The following is a 15,387-nucleotide window of genomic DNA, read 5'->3' as shown; positions in this document are numbered from 1 at the left end:
GGTTCTACCTAAACCCATGCTCCTTGAGCTTCCTCAATACCTTGCCAGTCCCCCTACAACACCTCACTAACTGTATCTTTCCTCACTCCAACACGGCAATCTACCTAATCCCTTTCACCTCAGCCCAGAACAAGATCCCAGAAGTCTCAGGATGCCTGTTAGAAGGGATGAGATTATTTGTAGAGAGATCCACTATGTTGGTTTCCCTGGTGGCTCAGAGGGTAAAGAATCTGCCTGCAATTATGGAGACCTGGGTTCAGTCCCTGGGTTGGAAAGATCCCCTGGAGAAGGGAATGGCTGCCCACTCCAGTATTCTTGCCTGGAAAATCCCATGGACAGAGGAGCCTGTCAGGCTACACTCCCTGTGGTCATAAAGAGTCGGACACAGCTGAGCGACTAACACTTTCACTTTCACATCACTATGTAATGGAAACCCTGCAGTGTGAACCCCATTCTTCTGCAAACCTCAACTCTTGCCACACAACAGCCCATCTCCCACATATTGCCACTTACCTGGATCTTTGGAGCAACAATATGATCAACTCAAAATTAGTTAGGATCTGCCTTCAATATAGGGTGATTATTTGACCACCAGTGGTCCTTTCTGCCTCCTAAAGATTATAATAAATTGATATTCTGCAGTAAGAGACAAGCCAGATGACCTCTGAATCTGCTTCTGTTAGCAACCAGTTTAAATTCATTTTCTAGTGTGAAATCCAGAAAAGGGAAAAACACAGGCTAAGAATGAGACTTGCTGAAAATTAATGTTTGCAGATTTGATGCTATTTTTGTCACAGAATTAGCATATACTCTTCCTTGTCCAAATAGCTTTCTCCTTCCCCTCTCTGTCCTCTTCCAGAACTCCCAGCATTGGCTGGAATGTAGGACAGAATTTCCCACAACACAGACAGCACCCATCTGTCTCTAATTTCACAAAATGACAAAGTAGAATGGCCCGACAGCCAACATTTCTACCTCATTCTTCTTTCTGATATACTAGTTATGTCAGGAGATTTTCTTTTCCTTTAGTGCAAATCAAGCATTTAAGGCAGACGTAGAAAAGGAGAGAGCAGACCTGGAATACCTCATTGTAATACTGCTGATGAGAATTTATAAGAAGCTGGACCATTCAGATCCAGTTGCAATCAGCCCAGGAAGGAGCTCAGCATGTTTTCAGCATGGCAGAAACTGCTGCTTTTCTGGAAAATATGAATGGAGAGACTCTATCTGAAATCTAGAGCACCCCTATAAACTGGAGCAGGTGTGTTAAAAATATCATCACAATGCTGAGTCTTAGTATGGGATGACAGCCTCAGGATCTGGAATTTGGGATGGAAACTGACATCTTTGAAACAATGATTTCTGGATTCTCATTTTGAGCTCCCTAAAACAATGGTGTGGCTTTTCGTGCATCAATAATTCTAAAGCATCATGAATGAGGACCAGGTAGCATTTTTGAAAGCTTCACCTTTGACTGTATTATTCCTTTGAGGGGATGACATCTGACAAAAGGAGTAGAATAAAACCCAGGGAATGAGTCCATGGAATGGATCACTCTCCTGAGAAGAAGCATGATATCCCAAAAGACAGCAGTACAGAAGGTTTTTCATATGAAATCAGAAATCTTGAGCTTTAATCCTGGGTTTTACTTGAAGTGGGTTAAACTTTAGCTTCAGTCACCTGCAAAAATGGAGTGGGGGATGGGCAGAACATTCCTTCGAGTAGGTGGCATCACAGGTGCTTCAGGAACACAAGATACAGCATTTGATAAAGAAGAACCCAGTGAAAAGTTAAGGACAGTTAAGGAGTTTGGGATGGACGTGTATACAGTAGTATATTGAAAATGGATAACCAACAATGATTTATTGTATAGCACAGAGAACTCTGCTCAATGCTGTGTGGAGGCCTGGAGGAAAGGGGAGTTCGGGGGAGAATCAGTTCAGTTCAGTTCAGTTGCTCAGTCGTGTCCAACTCTTTGTGACCCCATGGACTGCAGCACACCAGGCCTCCCTATCCATCACCAACTCCCAGAGTTTACTCAAACTCATGTACATTGAGTCAGTGGTGCCATCCAACCATGTCATCCTCTGTCGTCCCCTTCTCCTCCTGCCTTCAATCTTTCCGAGCATCAGTGTCTTTTCAAATGAGTCGGCTCTTCACATCAGATGGCCAAAGTACTGGAGTTTCAGCTTCAACATCAGTCCTTCCAATGAACACTCAGGACTGATCTCCTTTAGAATGGACTGGCTGGATCTCCTTGTAGTCCAAGGGACTCTCAAGAGTCTTCTCCAACACCACAGTTCAAAAGCATCAATTCTTCAGCGCTCAGCTTTCTTTATAGTCCGACTCTCACATCCATACATGGCTACTGGAAAAACCATAGCTTTGACTAGACAGACTTTGGTGGCAAAGTAACGTATCTGCTTTTTAATATACTGTCCAGGTTGGTCACAGTTTTCCTTCCAAGGAACAAGAATCTTTTCATTTCATGGCTTCAGTTACCATCTGCAGTGATTTTGGAGCCCAAAAATATAAAGTCAGCCTCTGTTTCCAATATTTCCCCACCTATCTGCTATGAAGTGATGGGACTGGATGCCATAATCTTAGTTTTCTGAATGTTGAGCTTTAAGCCAACTTTTCCACTCTCCTCTTTCACTTTCATCAAGAGGCTCTTTAGTTCTTCTTCGCTTTCTGCCATAAGTGTGGTGTCATCTGCATATCTGAGGCTATTGATATTTCTCCCAGCAATCTTGATTCCAGCTTGTGCTTCATCCAGCCCAGCATTTCTCATGATGTACTCTGCATATAAGTTAAATAAGCGGTGACAATATACAGCCTTGACATATTTCTTTTCCTATTTGGAACCAGTCTGTTGCTCCATGTCCAGTTCTAACTGTTGCTTCCTGACCTGCATACAGATTTCTCAAGAAGCAGGTAAAGTGGTCTAGTATTCTCATCTCTTGAAGAATTTTCCACAGTTTGTTGTAATCCACACAGTTAAAGGCTTTAGTGTAGTCCATGAATCAGAAATAGATGTTTTTCTGGAACTCTCTTGCTTTTTGATGATCCAGCAGATGTTGGCAATTTGATCTCTGATTCCTCTGCCTTTTCTAAATCCAACTTGAACATCTGAAAGTTCATGGTTCACGTATTGCTGAAGCCTGGCTTGGAGAATTTTGAGCATTACTTTGCTAGCATGTGAGATGAGTGCAATTGTGCGGTAGTTTGAACACTCTTTGGCATTGCCTTTCTTTGGAATGGGAATGAAAACTGACTTTTTCCAGTCCTGTGGCACTGCTGAGTTTTCCAAATTTGTTGGCAAATTGAGTGCAGCACTTTCACAGCATCATCTTTTAGGATTTGAAATAGCTCAACTGGAATTCCATCACTTCCACTAGCTTTGTTTGTAGTGATGGATGCTTCCTAAAGCCCACTTGACTTCCCTTTCCAGGATGTCTCACTCTAGGTGAGTGATCATACCATCGTGATTATCTGGTTCATGAAGATCTTTTTTGTACAGTTCTTTTGTGTATTCTTGCCACCTCTTCTGAATATCTTCTGCTTCTGTTAGGTCCATACCATTTCTGTCTTTTATTGAGCCCATCTTTGCATGAAATGTTCCCCTGGTATCTCTAATTTTCTTGAAGAGATCTCTAGTCTTTCCCATCTATTGTTTTCCTCTATTTCTTTGCATTGATCACTGAGGAAGGCTTTCTTATCTCTCCTTGCTATTCTTTGGAACTCTGTATTCAAATGGGTATATCTTTCCTTTTCTCCTTAGCTTTTCTCTTCTCTTCTTTTCACAGATATTTGTGAGGCCTCCTCAGACAACCATTTTGGCTTTTTGCATTTCTTTTTCTTGGGGATGGTCTTGATCCTTGTCTCCTGTACAATGTCACGAACCTCCATCCATAGTTCATCAGGCACTTTGTCTATCAGATCTAGTCCTTTAAATATATTTCTCACTTCCACTGCATGATCGTAAAGGATTTGATTTAGGTCATACCTGAATGGTCTAGTGGTTTTCCCTACTTTGTTCAATTTAAGTCTGAATTTGGCAATAAGGAGTTGATGATCTGAGCCACAGTCTGCTCCCGGTCTTGTTTTTGCTGACTGTATAGAGCTTCTCCATCTTTGGTTGCAAAGAATATGATCAATCTGATTTTGGTGTTGGCCATCTGGTGATGTCCATGTGGGGGAGAATGGACACCCGTGTATGTATGACTGAGTCCCTTTGCTGTCCACCTGAAACTATCAAGACATTGTTAATCAGCTGTAAAAATATTTATTTCAAAAAAAGTTAAGGAAAGTTTCACTTGACTTTAGGTGTTCAAACTCTGTAAATTTGGGCTTCCCTAGAGTCACCCCCTGAGGTGGAGCCGAGCACAGGTGGCTTATTTGGCATGTGATCCCAGGAAGCAGGAGAGAGAGATTGGGAAGAACTAGAAAAGGAGGGGAAGCCAATGCAAAAGTTCATTACCAAGGTCACTGCTGTGAGCAACTGAGGTTCAGTTGCATCAGGATCGCTGATGCAAAAGAGCACAGATTGCCTCCCAGAAGGGCCCACCTGGAAGATGGCAGAGCGGTTAATCCATCGTTCCAGCCCCATGAGCTGAAATTTGGTCCCAGAAGCACTTACTCTAGCAAGATCCTGCTGCAGCTGGAGGGCACCTGGGCAAGGTGAGGAAAAACCAGGTTGAGAGCTCAAAGTGGGATTTCAGACCCTCCCACCCCCAGTGATATGCACTCTGTGGAACCAGTTTCCCTGCTGAAGGTAAAATCAGTGAGATCTGAGGGGCTTCACGGGGAGCACCGGAGGGCTTCCTACACCAACCTGAGGCTCTCTCACAGCATCTGTTACTCACTCGATCCTCAGAGGTGGTAAGCCACACCCGAACATCACTTCCCTTATGAGAAGCCATAATGCCTGGATGACCTTGAAGAATCACGCCCCTTCACGAGTAGTGCATTGCACACATTACAGCTGGTGTTTAGAGCACTCTCCCTGCTGGTTCTTCCCCACCTACTGTGCTATCAGAGCTCAGCTTGACAATTATGTGTTCCAGAAAGCTTTCCTGGATCCCTAGGGGAGGTCAGTTGTCCAAGCTATGTGCATCCAGGGAACACTGGATAGCTTGTTTGTGCTGTTTATCACATTTTACGTACACAAACATGTGTACACTCATTCAGTCTATCAGTGCTACGAGGTCAAGAAACTTGCTCTTACAGGCTCATAAATACAAAGAACAAACGATCTGCTTTGTTGCTGCTTAGTTACTAAATCATGTCCAACTCTTGTGACCCCACGCATGGACTGTAGCCTGCCAGGCTCCTCTGTCCATGGGATTTCCCAGGCAAGAATACTGGAGTGGGTTGTCATGTCCTCCAGGAGATCTTACCAACCCAGAGACTAAGCCCGCACCTCCTGCATTGGCAGGTGGATTCTTTATGACTGAGCCACCAGGGAAGCCCAAACTAGTGGTTACCAGTGGGGAAAGGGAAGAGAGGTAGGAGCAATCTAGGGGGAGGGGAATAAGAAGTACAAACTCTTAGGTATAATATAAGCTACAAAGATATATTGTACAACACGGGGATGACAGCCAGTATTTTATAACTATAAAAGGATTATAAACTTTAAAAATTGTGAATAATCATATTATACATCTGTACAATATGTACAATATAGACAATAGCTTTACAATATGTACAATACTGTACAATATAATATTGTACAGTAACTATACTTTAATAAAGAGAAAATAAAACTTAAAAAAAAAAGAAACTTACCCTAACAGATATATTTCCCAAACCTAGCACAGTGCTAAGCACAAAAGCTAACGAATGGATCTTGATAAACAGATTAATGAGCAAATGAAGGAACAAGCTAATGGATGAGGAAGGCAAAAGCATCTGTCGTCACTCAAGTCTACCCAAAAGTCTCCTTTGCTCAAGAGGTCCTACTTCCTCCTCCCTGTTGTGTTGCCTTCAGAGTGAGTGCTCCAGAGCTTTCTCTCAGGGATCTCTTTCTTGGGCATTTCTGCAAAGAAAAAGTGCCAGTCAAGTGCTACAGAGCTGTGCTCAGGTTTTCCAACCTCTGCATCTCTACTGGCCAAACCCAAGGGGTCATTTTGTTTGCATGTTTTGTGGGGAACACACCCAGTGAGCTTCCCTGTTAGTTTAATCCTGGTCTTTTGGTTTCCTTCCTTAGCTTCTCATAATCACCCTTTCTTGTTCCAAAGGCAGAGATGATCTCCGTTACTGTCACACTGCCCATGTCCTCTCTGCCTTTCTCTCCTCTCATCCTCATCACTCTAAGAGGAAGCGGACCCTGCCCAGAGCAGAGACCACAAGAGGCCAGTGGAAACCCTTTGTCAACAAGCTGTGCTCTTCCCACCCTCAGAATCCAAAAAAAGCATCCTCTGGGGTGAAGTCAGGGTCACAGCCCCTCTAACTCAACCCCTAGATGACCTGTTGATAGCAAGAAGAGGACAGAATATCCCAGGAGTCAGGAAGTCACCTCAGAAGTGCAGGGAGAGAGAGCAGTGCAGGATCAAAGCCCAGAGGATGACAGGCCGCTGTACCCCAAGAAGTGGGCAGAAGATAACCACAGGGGGCCCCAAAGCAGGTTCCGAAGGGCACCAAGTCTGCACCAGGGCAGTCTGCACAGGTCAGTGGACCTGAGATCAGGTGCACAGCTGGGTTCTGGGGGCAGCAATGTAAGTCCCAATGCTGGCATCACAGACACGTGGCAAGGGTCTACTTGCCGCTGAGAGTTCACCACACTATATTGTTTCTTGACTTCTTGGTTCCTGCCATCTTTTCTGCTGGGAAGGCTCCACCCCACTGTCTACTCTGCTCATCTCACCTTGTCCCCATGCTTGGCTAAATTTACTTCTTTGCCCCTCTTCCAGGAAGCCCTCCCTGAATCCCTCAGACTATGCTCCCTACCTGCAGACTCACCATATCACTTGCCTCCCCCCTACCCTGCCAGGACCCAGGGGAGGGAGCCATCTGATTGATCTTCATATTCCCGTGGCCAAAGGCAGTGTCTTGTCTAAAGTAGGCTCCTCAATAAACACCTAATTTTCAGTGAATTGAATGAATGAATGCATTGACAAAAATTGTTTGGGACCAGATCTTCAAGAAGAGGCAGAAGCTAGTTATCAGAACAGGCACAAAACCAGAGCTAGGCCATTGATAGATACGAGACTGAGTCCCAGAGTCCTGAGCAATTGCTCCTTAAAATGCTGCTACTGGAAGTCAAGTTTGTTCTTAGGCTTTGAGATGAAATTTTTATAGATGAAAGTTCCATAGCCTCAACGCTGGGTGGCAGAGACAGAAGTCAGACAGGCTGACAATATTTGCAGTGGGTTGATTCTTTCATTCCCTTGGCTTGGCAAGGGTTGGGGAAAATTTGGATGTGCCAGATGTATGGGAAGAAAGGGAAGCGGCATTTGTTGTTGAGGTAGGATCAGTTCAAACATCACTGACCTGATGAAATCGCTCCAGCATAATTTTTTTTTCCTTCCTCGCTCAGTGTGTCCCAGGCCCCTTGGCCTTCTCTCGGCTTGTTGAATACGCCAAGTTTTTTCCTGCCTCAGGGCCTGCAGACGTGCTGTTTTCTCTGCCCTGAGTATTCTTCTACCCATGCTTTCAAAGATAAATTCCTTCTTCTCTGTAGGTTTTGGCTTAAATGTTAATCTTCAGTGAAGCTCTTCTTGTCCACTTTGTTACCAGTAGGTATTCTCACACAGCTTGTCTGTTTGTTTGGCCTACTAAAACCAAGTACCACAGACTGGGTGACTTGTGAACAACAAAATTTATTTCTCACATTTCTGGAGGATGGGAAGTCCAAGATCAAGATGCCAGCTTTGGCGTCTGATGAAAACCCACTCCCTGATTCACAGATGATTGTCTGCTGGCTGTGTCCTCACTTGTTGAGAGTGAGCTCACCGGGGTCGCTTTCATAAGGGCCCTCATCCCATTTGTGAGTGCTCTGCCCTCATGGCCTAATCACCTCCCAAGGCTCCATCTCCAAATACCATTCCATTGATCACGTTTCAATATGTGAGTTTGGTGGGGGTGGGAGGAAGGGGCACACCAACGTTCAGTCCACAGCAGAATTCATTCATTTCTATCTATTCTTCATGTTTGCTTTCAACATAATATTTATACAATTTGCAATTTCTTCATTTATTTTCTCTTCACTAGTAGTGTCAGGGAGATGAACTTTCATGCTGGAACATAATTTTCTGAGGACAGAGGCCTCTCCTAGCATTTGTTTAGTTGGTCAGTCATGATCAACTCTTTTATCGTTCTCCAGGCTCCTCTGTCCATCAGATTTTTCAGTCAAGAATACTGGAGTGGGTTGCCATTTCCTTCTCCAGAGGATCTTCCTGACCAGGGACTAAACCCACGTCTTTTGCATTAGCAGAGGAGCTCTTTACCACTGAGCCACCGTGTTTCCCGTTTTATCTTTAACACTTAATCTGTTACCTGGTACCTAGTAAGAGGTCATTGTTGTCAGTTCCACGGCTGCTGAGTTCATTGTTATTGTCAAGGGAATTTGTTCAGCATATATAAAACTAAATTGATTCAAATTATGAGCTTAGGTATGAGTTTCTTTATTTTTCCATATATTTTGAGCATCGTTATCAGAAAGCATTTCTGAATGCTTGCAGAACCATGTCAGCATTCAGTAATGTATATTAAAAGATGCCGTGTATGTCTGAGTTAGCCTTGTGAATAAATCTCTCCTAATAAAAGAAAATGAATTTTTATGATTAAGGGGTTTAGAAATAATCAAGAGAAGGTTAAAAATGAAACAAGCGGAGGCAGAACAGACCAAAGAATAGCTACTGGCAAGCCTTTCAAAATGATGTCCCAGATTATAATTTCATAAGAAAAAAATAAAATAATTGCTTGCCAAGCCATATAAAAAGATGAATTCTGGGAAAACTTAAAAACTAAACATTGATAGGCTTATAGATTCTAGCTCCTCTCAATAACATAGAACTTTCCCAGAACCCATTTTTCCTGGCCATTCTAAGTGTTCCCTCCTGAATCTGATTTTCCATCACCCTGGTGACCTGGTAGCATCAGTGGTCTGTTCTTCATTACCCAAACCAGGCCTGCTAAGTTTAAAAAAAAAAAACTTTCCCTAAGGAAGCAGAAAATGAACTCTTCTAGCTTACAAATACTCAGTGGAGTCCCTGCTCAGAACCTAGGCAATTTAAGCCTTAGCCTGTTTGTAGTTTGTTTTGTTTCATGTTTGTCTCATCAGAGCAGTCAGATCATGTCCCAACTCCTTTCAACTAGATTTCAAAACTAATGAGTTAGAAACAAAATGTTCCTTCCTACATAGAATGCCAGCAGCTTTGCCTTCATCTCCAGAAAGCTTAAAAATGAACATCACTTTCAAAGTCAGAGAACAAACCTTCCTACTCGTCCCTGTGTTCAGCCCGCCCCGCTCAACCTGCAAGGTTGAGTCCAGTCCCTGCCATCCAGAATCCGCTATTGCTCCAGCCCACTATGATGATCATTCTGAACTCTCTCAGTGGAGCCCATGAGGTTCAATTTCTTACTGTTCTCTAATTGTATGAAGCAAAGGAGGAAAAAAGTAGGAGGCAGTGGGAAAAGCTGGAGAGAAGATGCAGGGAATCACGCCAAGGACTATTTTTTGCATATTTCATGGGCAATCTCATTTAATCCTCACCATGAGCCTCAAGTAAGAATGATTCTTCATCTTTTTCCAGATGAAAAAACTGAGGTTCATGAGAGGCTAAGAAACTTGCCCCACAGCTCAGAGCCAGGAGAACAGAAAGTCAGGATTTGAATCCAGGTTTCTGACTACACAACCCATGCTGTTTCCTCTACACTATGCTGTTTCCTCTACATTATGGGAGGATAGCTTCTTTTCTACTTCATGTCCAAGCACAGGTCATACAAAGAATGAGACCAGGAAGAGGAATGATATGAAAACCAGGGCATGTTTCAAGAATAAACATATCAGGGATCTATTAGATGTAAAGAAGAGCATTCAGAGCTTTGGGGAAGGGAAAGAGAGGTGTCCATCATGGCAGGAGAAAGAGCTATTTATACAGCACTGAGCACACGATAGAGATGCTCCTGACAGGAAATGCAACATGGAGGTATAATGTCCATAGCAAAGAAGATAATGAAGCCTCTGCAAATACTCTATTGATCAAACTGCATCTGCAGTGTTGACTGCAGTTTTAGTCACCAGGGGATGTGTGTCATCGAATCTGCAAGAAGAACATGAGGATGTTCAGTCAGAAAAAGAAAACCCTTTAAGGACTCATGCTTGAATCTTCAAATACTTAAAGGACTATCTTTTGTAAACAAGATACTTGAAAAATTTCTGCGCAACTCTAGAAAACAAAGCCAAAACTAAAGAAATGATGCTATAGGAAAGCTCATTTCTGCTTTTGCTGTATGGGAAAGAGCTTTGATGGTTCAAATCATTCAAAAATGGGACAAATTACCTTCTGGATATTGGCAATTCCCATTGCTAATAGGTTCTCACAGCCTGGAAGACCACTTATCAAATATATGGTAAAGGAGACGTGTACGAGGAATTAAGAACAGGCTAAAGCCTTCCAAGATCCCATTCAACTCTGATCCTGTGACTCAAACTTCATGTTATAGTTTCCTCTCATTGCAAGGAAATCTGTATTGGTTTTCTATTTTCCATAACAAATTACCACAAGATTAGTGGGTTAACATGGCCTGTGATGGCTCAGTTGGCTCAGTTGGCCTGTGATGGCTCAGTTGGCAAAGAATCTCCTGCAATACAGGAGATACAGGTCTGATCCCTGTATCAAGAAGATCCCCTGGTGAAGGGAATGGCTACCCACTCCAGTATTCTTGCCTGGGTAATCCCATGGACAGAAGAGCCTGGTGGGCTACAGTCCATGGGGGTAACAAATAGTTGGACACGATTCAGCCACTAAAACTTTAGTGGCTTAAAACAATACAAATGTATTATCTTAGCATTCTGTAGATTAGAACTCTGACACAGGTCTCACGTGGCTAAAATCAAGGTTTCAGGAGGACTGCTTCCCTTTGTAGGCTCCTTGTAGGCTCTAGAGGAGAAACTATTTCCTTCTCTTTTCCGGTTTCTTAGCTCATGGTCCCCTTCCTCTGTCTTCAAAGCCAAAATGGCAGGCCAAGTCTCTCTCACATCATATCACTCCAACCTCCTCATCTGCCTCTCCTCCATTTTGAAGGACCTTTGTGATCACATTGGACCAACCCAGATAAACCAGAATAGTGTCTCTGTGTTTTCATGTCATCTGTGTTCTCAGCAGTTTTCATTCAGTTTGTAACCAATGTTAATTCCCTTTTTCCATATAACATAACATATTCAGAGGTCCCAGGGATTAGTACATGGATGACGTGGAGTAGAAAGCATTATCTTAACTACTCCAATGAGATTCTGACAAATACCATCAGTACATCCCACAAGTTCATGTTGATATGTGACTCTTTGCCTTCTCTAAAGATCACAGCAGAGAGGATAAGGATTTGGAAAGAGTACATCAGGCCTCCAAGGATTACTTGAGATTCAGTCTCTACTTTACTCAAGCCAACCAAATAAAATGGCAGAAAACATTTTTCAGCTGGGTAGATTTGACTAAGCTCCAATACTTTGGTCTCCTGATGTGAAGAGCAGACTCACTGGAAAAGACCCTGATGCAGGAAAGATGAAGGCAGGAGGAGAAGGGGATGACAGAGGACATGATGGTTGGATGACATCACTGACTCAATGGACATGAGTTTGAGCAAACTCCAGGAGATGGTGAAGGACAGGGAAGCCTGGCGTGCTGCAATCCATGGAGTCGCAAAGAGTCAGACACAACTGAGCAACTGAACAACAGATTTGACCTATATTCTTCACCCTTTCCCACAGCCTACACCAAGCTTCAGAAGTCTTCTCCAGCCTGTGCCCCAGGGAGGCACTAGCAGTGATCAGAGCTGGCAAGTGATGGAAAAACCCATTTTCCATCTCCTCAGGAAAGGCTCTCTGTTCCATGTATTAGGGTTTAGGGTTGCTGTTCTTATTGCTTTAGTAATCACTATGTACAAGGCAATGAACTAGAAATCTTGCATTCAGAAACAAAATGTACAACTCATAATCTCAGCTGGCTGTAGACTACAATATAGGAGCACTTACTGCTATTTTGTTTCTTCTGAATAGAATTCTTGATCTCATGTCACACTTGCCAGTATTTACCTGGAGTTTTTCATTGTTTCCACTGTTTCCCCATCTATTTGCCATCAAGTGATGGAATCAGATGCCATGATCTTAGTTTTCTGAATGCTGAGTTTTAAGCCAAATTTTTCACTCTCCTCTTTCACCTTCATCAAGAGGCTCTTTAGTTCTTTTTCACTTTCTGCCATAAGGGTGGTGTCATCTGCATATCTGAGGCTATTGATATTTCTCCCAGCAATCTTGATTCCAGCTTGAGCTTCATCCAGTCCAGCATTTCTCGTGATGTACTCTGCATATAAATTAAATAAGCAGGGTGACAATATACAGCCTTGACATACTCCTTATCCAATATGGAACCAGTCTGTTGTTCCATGTCCAGTTCTAACTGTTGCTTCTTGACCTGCATACAGATTTTTTAGGAGGCAGGTCAGGTGGTCTGATATTCCCAACTCTTTAAGAATTTTCCAGTTTGTTGTGATCCACACAGTCAAAGGCTTTGGCATAGTCAATGAAGCAGAAGTAGATGTTTTTCTGGAACTCTCTTGCTTTTTCGATGATCCAATGGATGTTGGCAGTTTGATCTCTGGTTCCTCCAAAATCACTGCAGATGATGACTGCAGCCATGAAATTAAAAGACACGTGTTCCTTGGGAGAAAAGTTATGACCAACCTAGACAGCATATTAAAAAGCAGAGACATTACTTTGCCAACAAATGTCCATCTAGTCAAAGCAATGATCTTTCCAGTAGTCATGTATGGATATGAGAACTGGACTGAACTGAACTGAACTGAACCTGGAGTTTTACCATTATAGTACTTTAGAATCTCCATCATTTGACTCACAATGGAAGTCCTGAATGGTTATTGCTTTTTCCTAGGCATGTTTATTGTGGGGTGTTTTTCTAAGAGTCCTTTTGGTCACCCTAAATAATCTATCAATTGGAATTCTTACCACTGAAGTTGATAGAAAACTCTGTTTCAACTAGTTGAAGAAAAAGAAGGGGATTTTTTGGCTATCATCCTGAAAAATCCAGAGGTAAATCAGGCTTTGACCCTTTCCAGAGCCTCAGATGATGTTGTTGGACCATTTCACCCTTATCATTATTTCCTCTCTGTTTCCAGACTTTATTCTCCTGCATGCTCTTACATTGCAGGGACAAGATCACTCTCAGCAGCTCTGGACTTCTCTCTCTTCTACCCAGAAACTCTAGTAGAAAAGAAGATGTTTCTTCTCTGTATCTCCCTCCAAAAGTTCTGGACTGAATTTAATTTTAGTGGCTTATCATTGTCCTAGTTCAGGTCATGGGCTCACCTGTGAATCAGTGACTATAACAAAAGAAATACAAATCTCTGATCAGCCAGCCCTCAGCACCTGCCAACTCCTGCAGCAGGGTTTACCTTCAGTGCCATTTGAACCACGTGAAATAAAAGGAAGGGAGAAATGGATTCCCCAGGGAAAACTGGGATTCTGTTACCAAGAGGAAAAATGGATGCCGAGTAGGCAGGAAATATCAGGCAATCCCTATACTTGGGTAACACTCAAGTCAGATTATATTAGCTACTTTCTGATTCAATATTAGCCAAGATCAGAATAGGGGAAAGAATGTTATCATTTGAATAGAGGAGAGTGTTCAAAACTTCAAATACAGTCCAAGGAAGTGGGACTTAGAGAGGACACAACAGTATAGGGGTCATGGGCAATTTGCATGACATTTTAGGATGAAAGTCCAGAAGGTATTCAACAGCCACTGATAAGGAAGCATGCACAAGCCTCATTCATTTTGCCTAAATCTGAAATAGCTTCTAAATTAAGAAAATAGAAAATAAAATAAGAAGACAAAAGAATCTGGGATGAGGCAACCAAGCTTTGAGTCCCACCACTTAGCAGTGGTATAGTCTTGAGCATGTCACTAACCTCTGAAAGCTTCAGTTCAAGCTTCTGTAAAAGGGGATTCATAGTAATCCCTACCTCATGGAGAATCACATGTGATCATATGTGGAAGGATCCTCTCTTAAGTTGCTAGAACAAACCCTCCCATCCATATGGCTGCTGCAATGAGACTGCTGCTCCTCTCTTCTCTTTACCATCCCTTTGAAACTGGGCTGACCCTAGGAATTGCTTTTACCAGTAGAATGAGGCAGAGTGATGTGTGGTTTCCAAGCTTAGCCTATAAGAGGCCTTGTGGCATCCATATGGGCACTTCTGGAAAATCTCTTGGAAGCCAGCCACCATGCCATAAAGAAGCTCAGGCTAGACTACAGAATAAGGAGAAGCCACTTAGAGAAAAACTCTGGACAGAGGGAAGCCATCTTGAATGTTTCAAGCCCAGTTGAGCTCCCAGCTCAATGCAGCTGCACAAATGTCCTCAGCTGCACCATCTGGAGGAGAACAGCCCAGCTGAGCCCAGTCAACCTACAGAATAATGAGAAATAATAAAACATTGCTGTTTTAATCCACTGTTTCGAGGTACAATAACCCCCCCCCCACATATGAACAAGTTCCATTCTGAAAGCGCGTTTGTAAGTCCGATTTGTAAGTCCAACCAAGTTAACCTAGTCACCCAACTAACACAGTTAGCTGTATAGTACTGTACTATAATAGGTTTGTAATACTTTTCATGAAAAATAATATATAAAAAACAAACACAAAAAATAAAGAAAACATTTTTAATATTACAGTACAGTACCTTAAAAAGTACAGTAGTACAGTACAACAACCGGCATACAGGGGCTGGCCTTGATGAACAGGCAAGAAGAGTTCCTGACTGGAGGAGGGAGAGGAGGTGGCAGACCGGAGAGCTGAAGGATCTTCAGCAGCAGGTGATGGAAGGCAGGCTGCAGTTTCACTCATACCTGACAATGAAGGAACACACGTTCACATCTTTGAAAGTTCACAACTTGAAGGTTCATATGTAGGGGACTGACTGTTTATCACACAGAACTGGTAACTAAGACAATGTGAAAACAGATTGTTTCTGCAGTTCTTGCTGTCTTTTCCTCAAGAGGAATGTAATCTGCACTTCAGGCAGAACAATGCCTCCTTTGTGGGACTGCCTCATGTTTCATAGGACTTTCAGCATCACTGGCCCTTACCTTCTAAATCTCAGTGGCACTCTCCAGTCACTGAGAGAATCAAAGACATCATCCCCTAGG

General features: G+C 42.9%; 1 protein-coding gene across 6 annotated transcripts in view; it reads right to left on the bottom strand.

Moving 5' to 3' along the window:
• Nucleotides 1-3,849: 3,849 nt before the first annotated feature.
• The window catches only part of RCHY1 (ring finger and CHY zinc finger domain containing 1), a 121,156-nt gene continuing 109,618 nt past the window's right edge, over nt 3,850-15,387 (bottom strand). For 5 of the 6 annotated variants that reach the window (XR_014081084.1, XR_014081081.1, XR_014081046.1 and 2 more), the window contains one exon: nt 14,888-15,087. Coding sequence is in view for 1 of the 6 variants with exons in the window: in XM_081586663.1 (XP_081442789.1) it covers nt 15,082-15,087 (6 nt within the window). In the remaining 5 variants the exon portion in view is untranslated. Of the gene's footprint in view, nt 5,315-11,014; nt 14,648-14,887; nt 15,088-15,387 lie in introns of those variants that run through there. The other variant, XR_014081060.1, reaches the window with a different exon arrangement.

This window comes from Giraffa tippelskirchi, chromosome 1 (genome assembly GCF_054371585.1).
Source record: "Giraffa tippelskirchi isolate mGirTip1 chromosome 1, T2T-mGirTip1v1.2.pri, whole genome shotgun sequence".
Lineage (NCBI taxonomy): Eukaryota > Metazoa > Chordata > Mammalia > Artiodactyla > Giraffidae > Giraffa > Giraffa tippelskirchi.
This window is presented reverse-complemented; position numbering and strand designations above follow the sequence as displayed.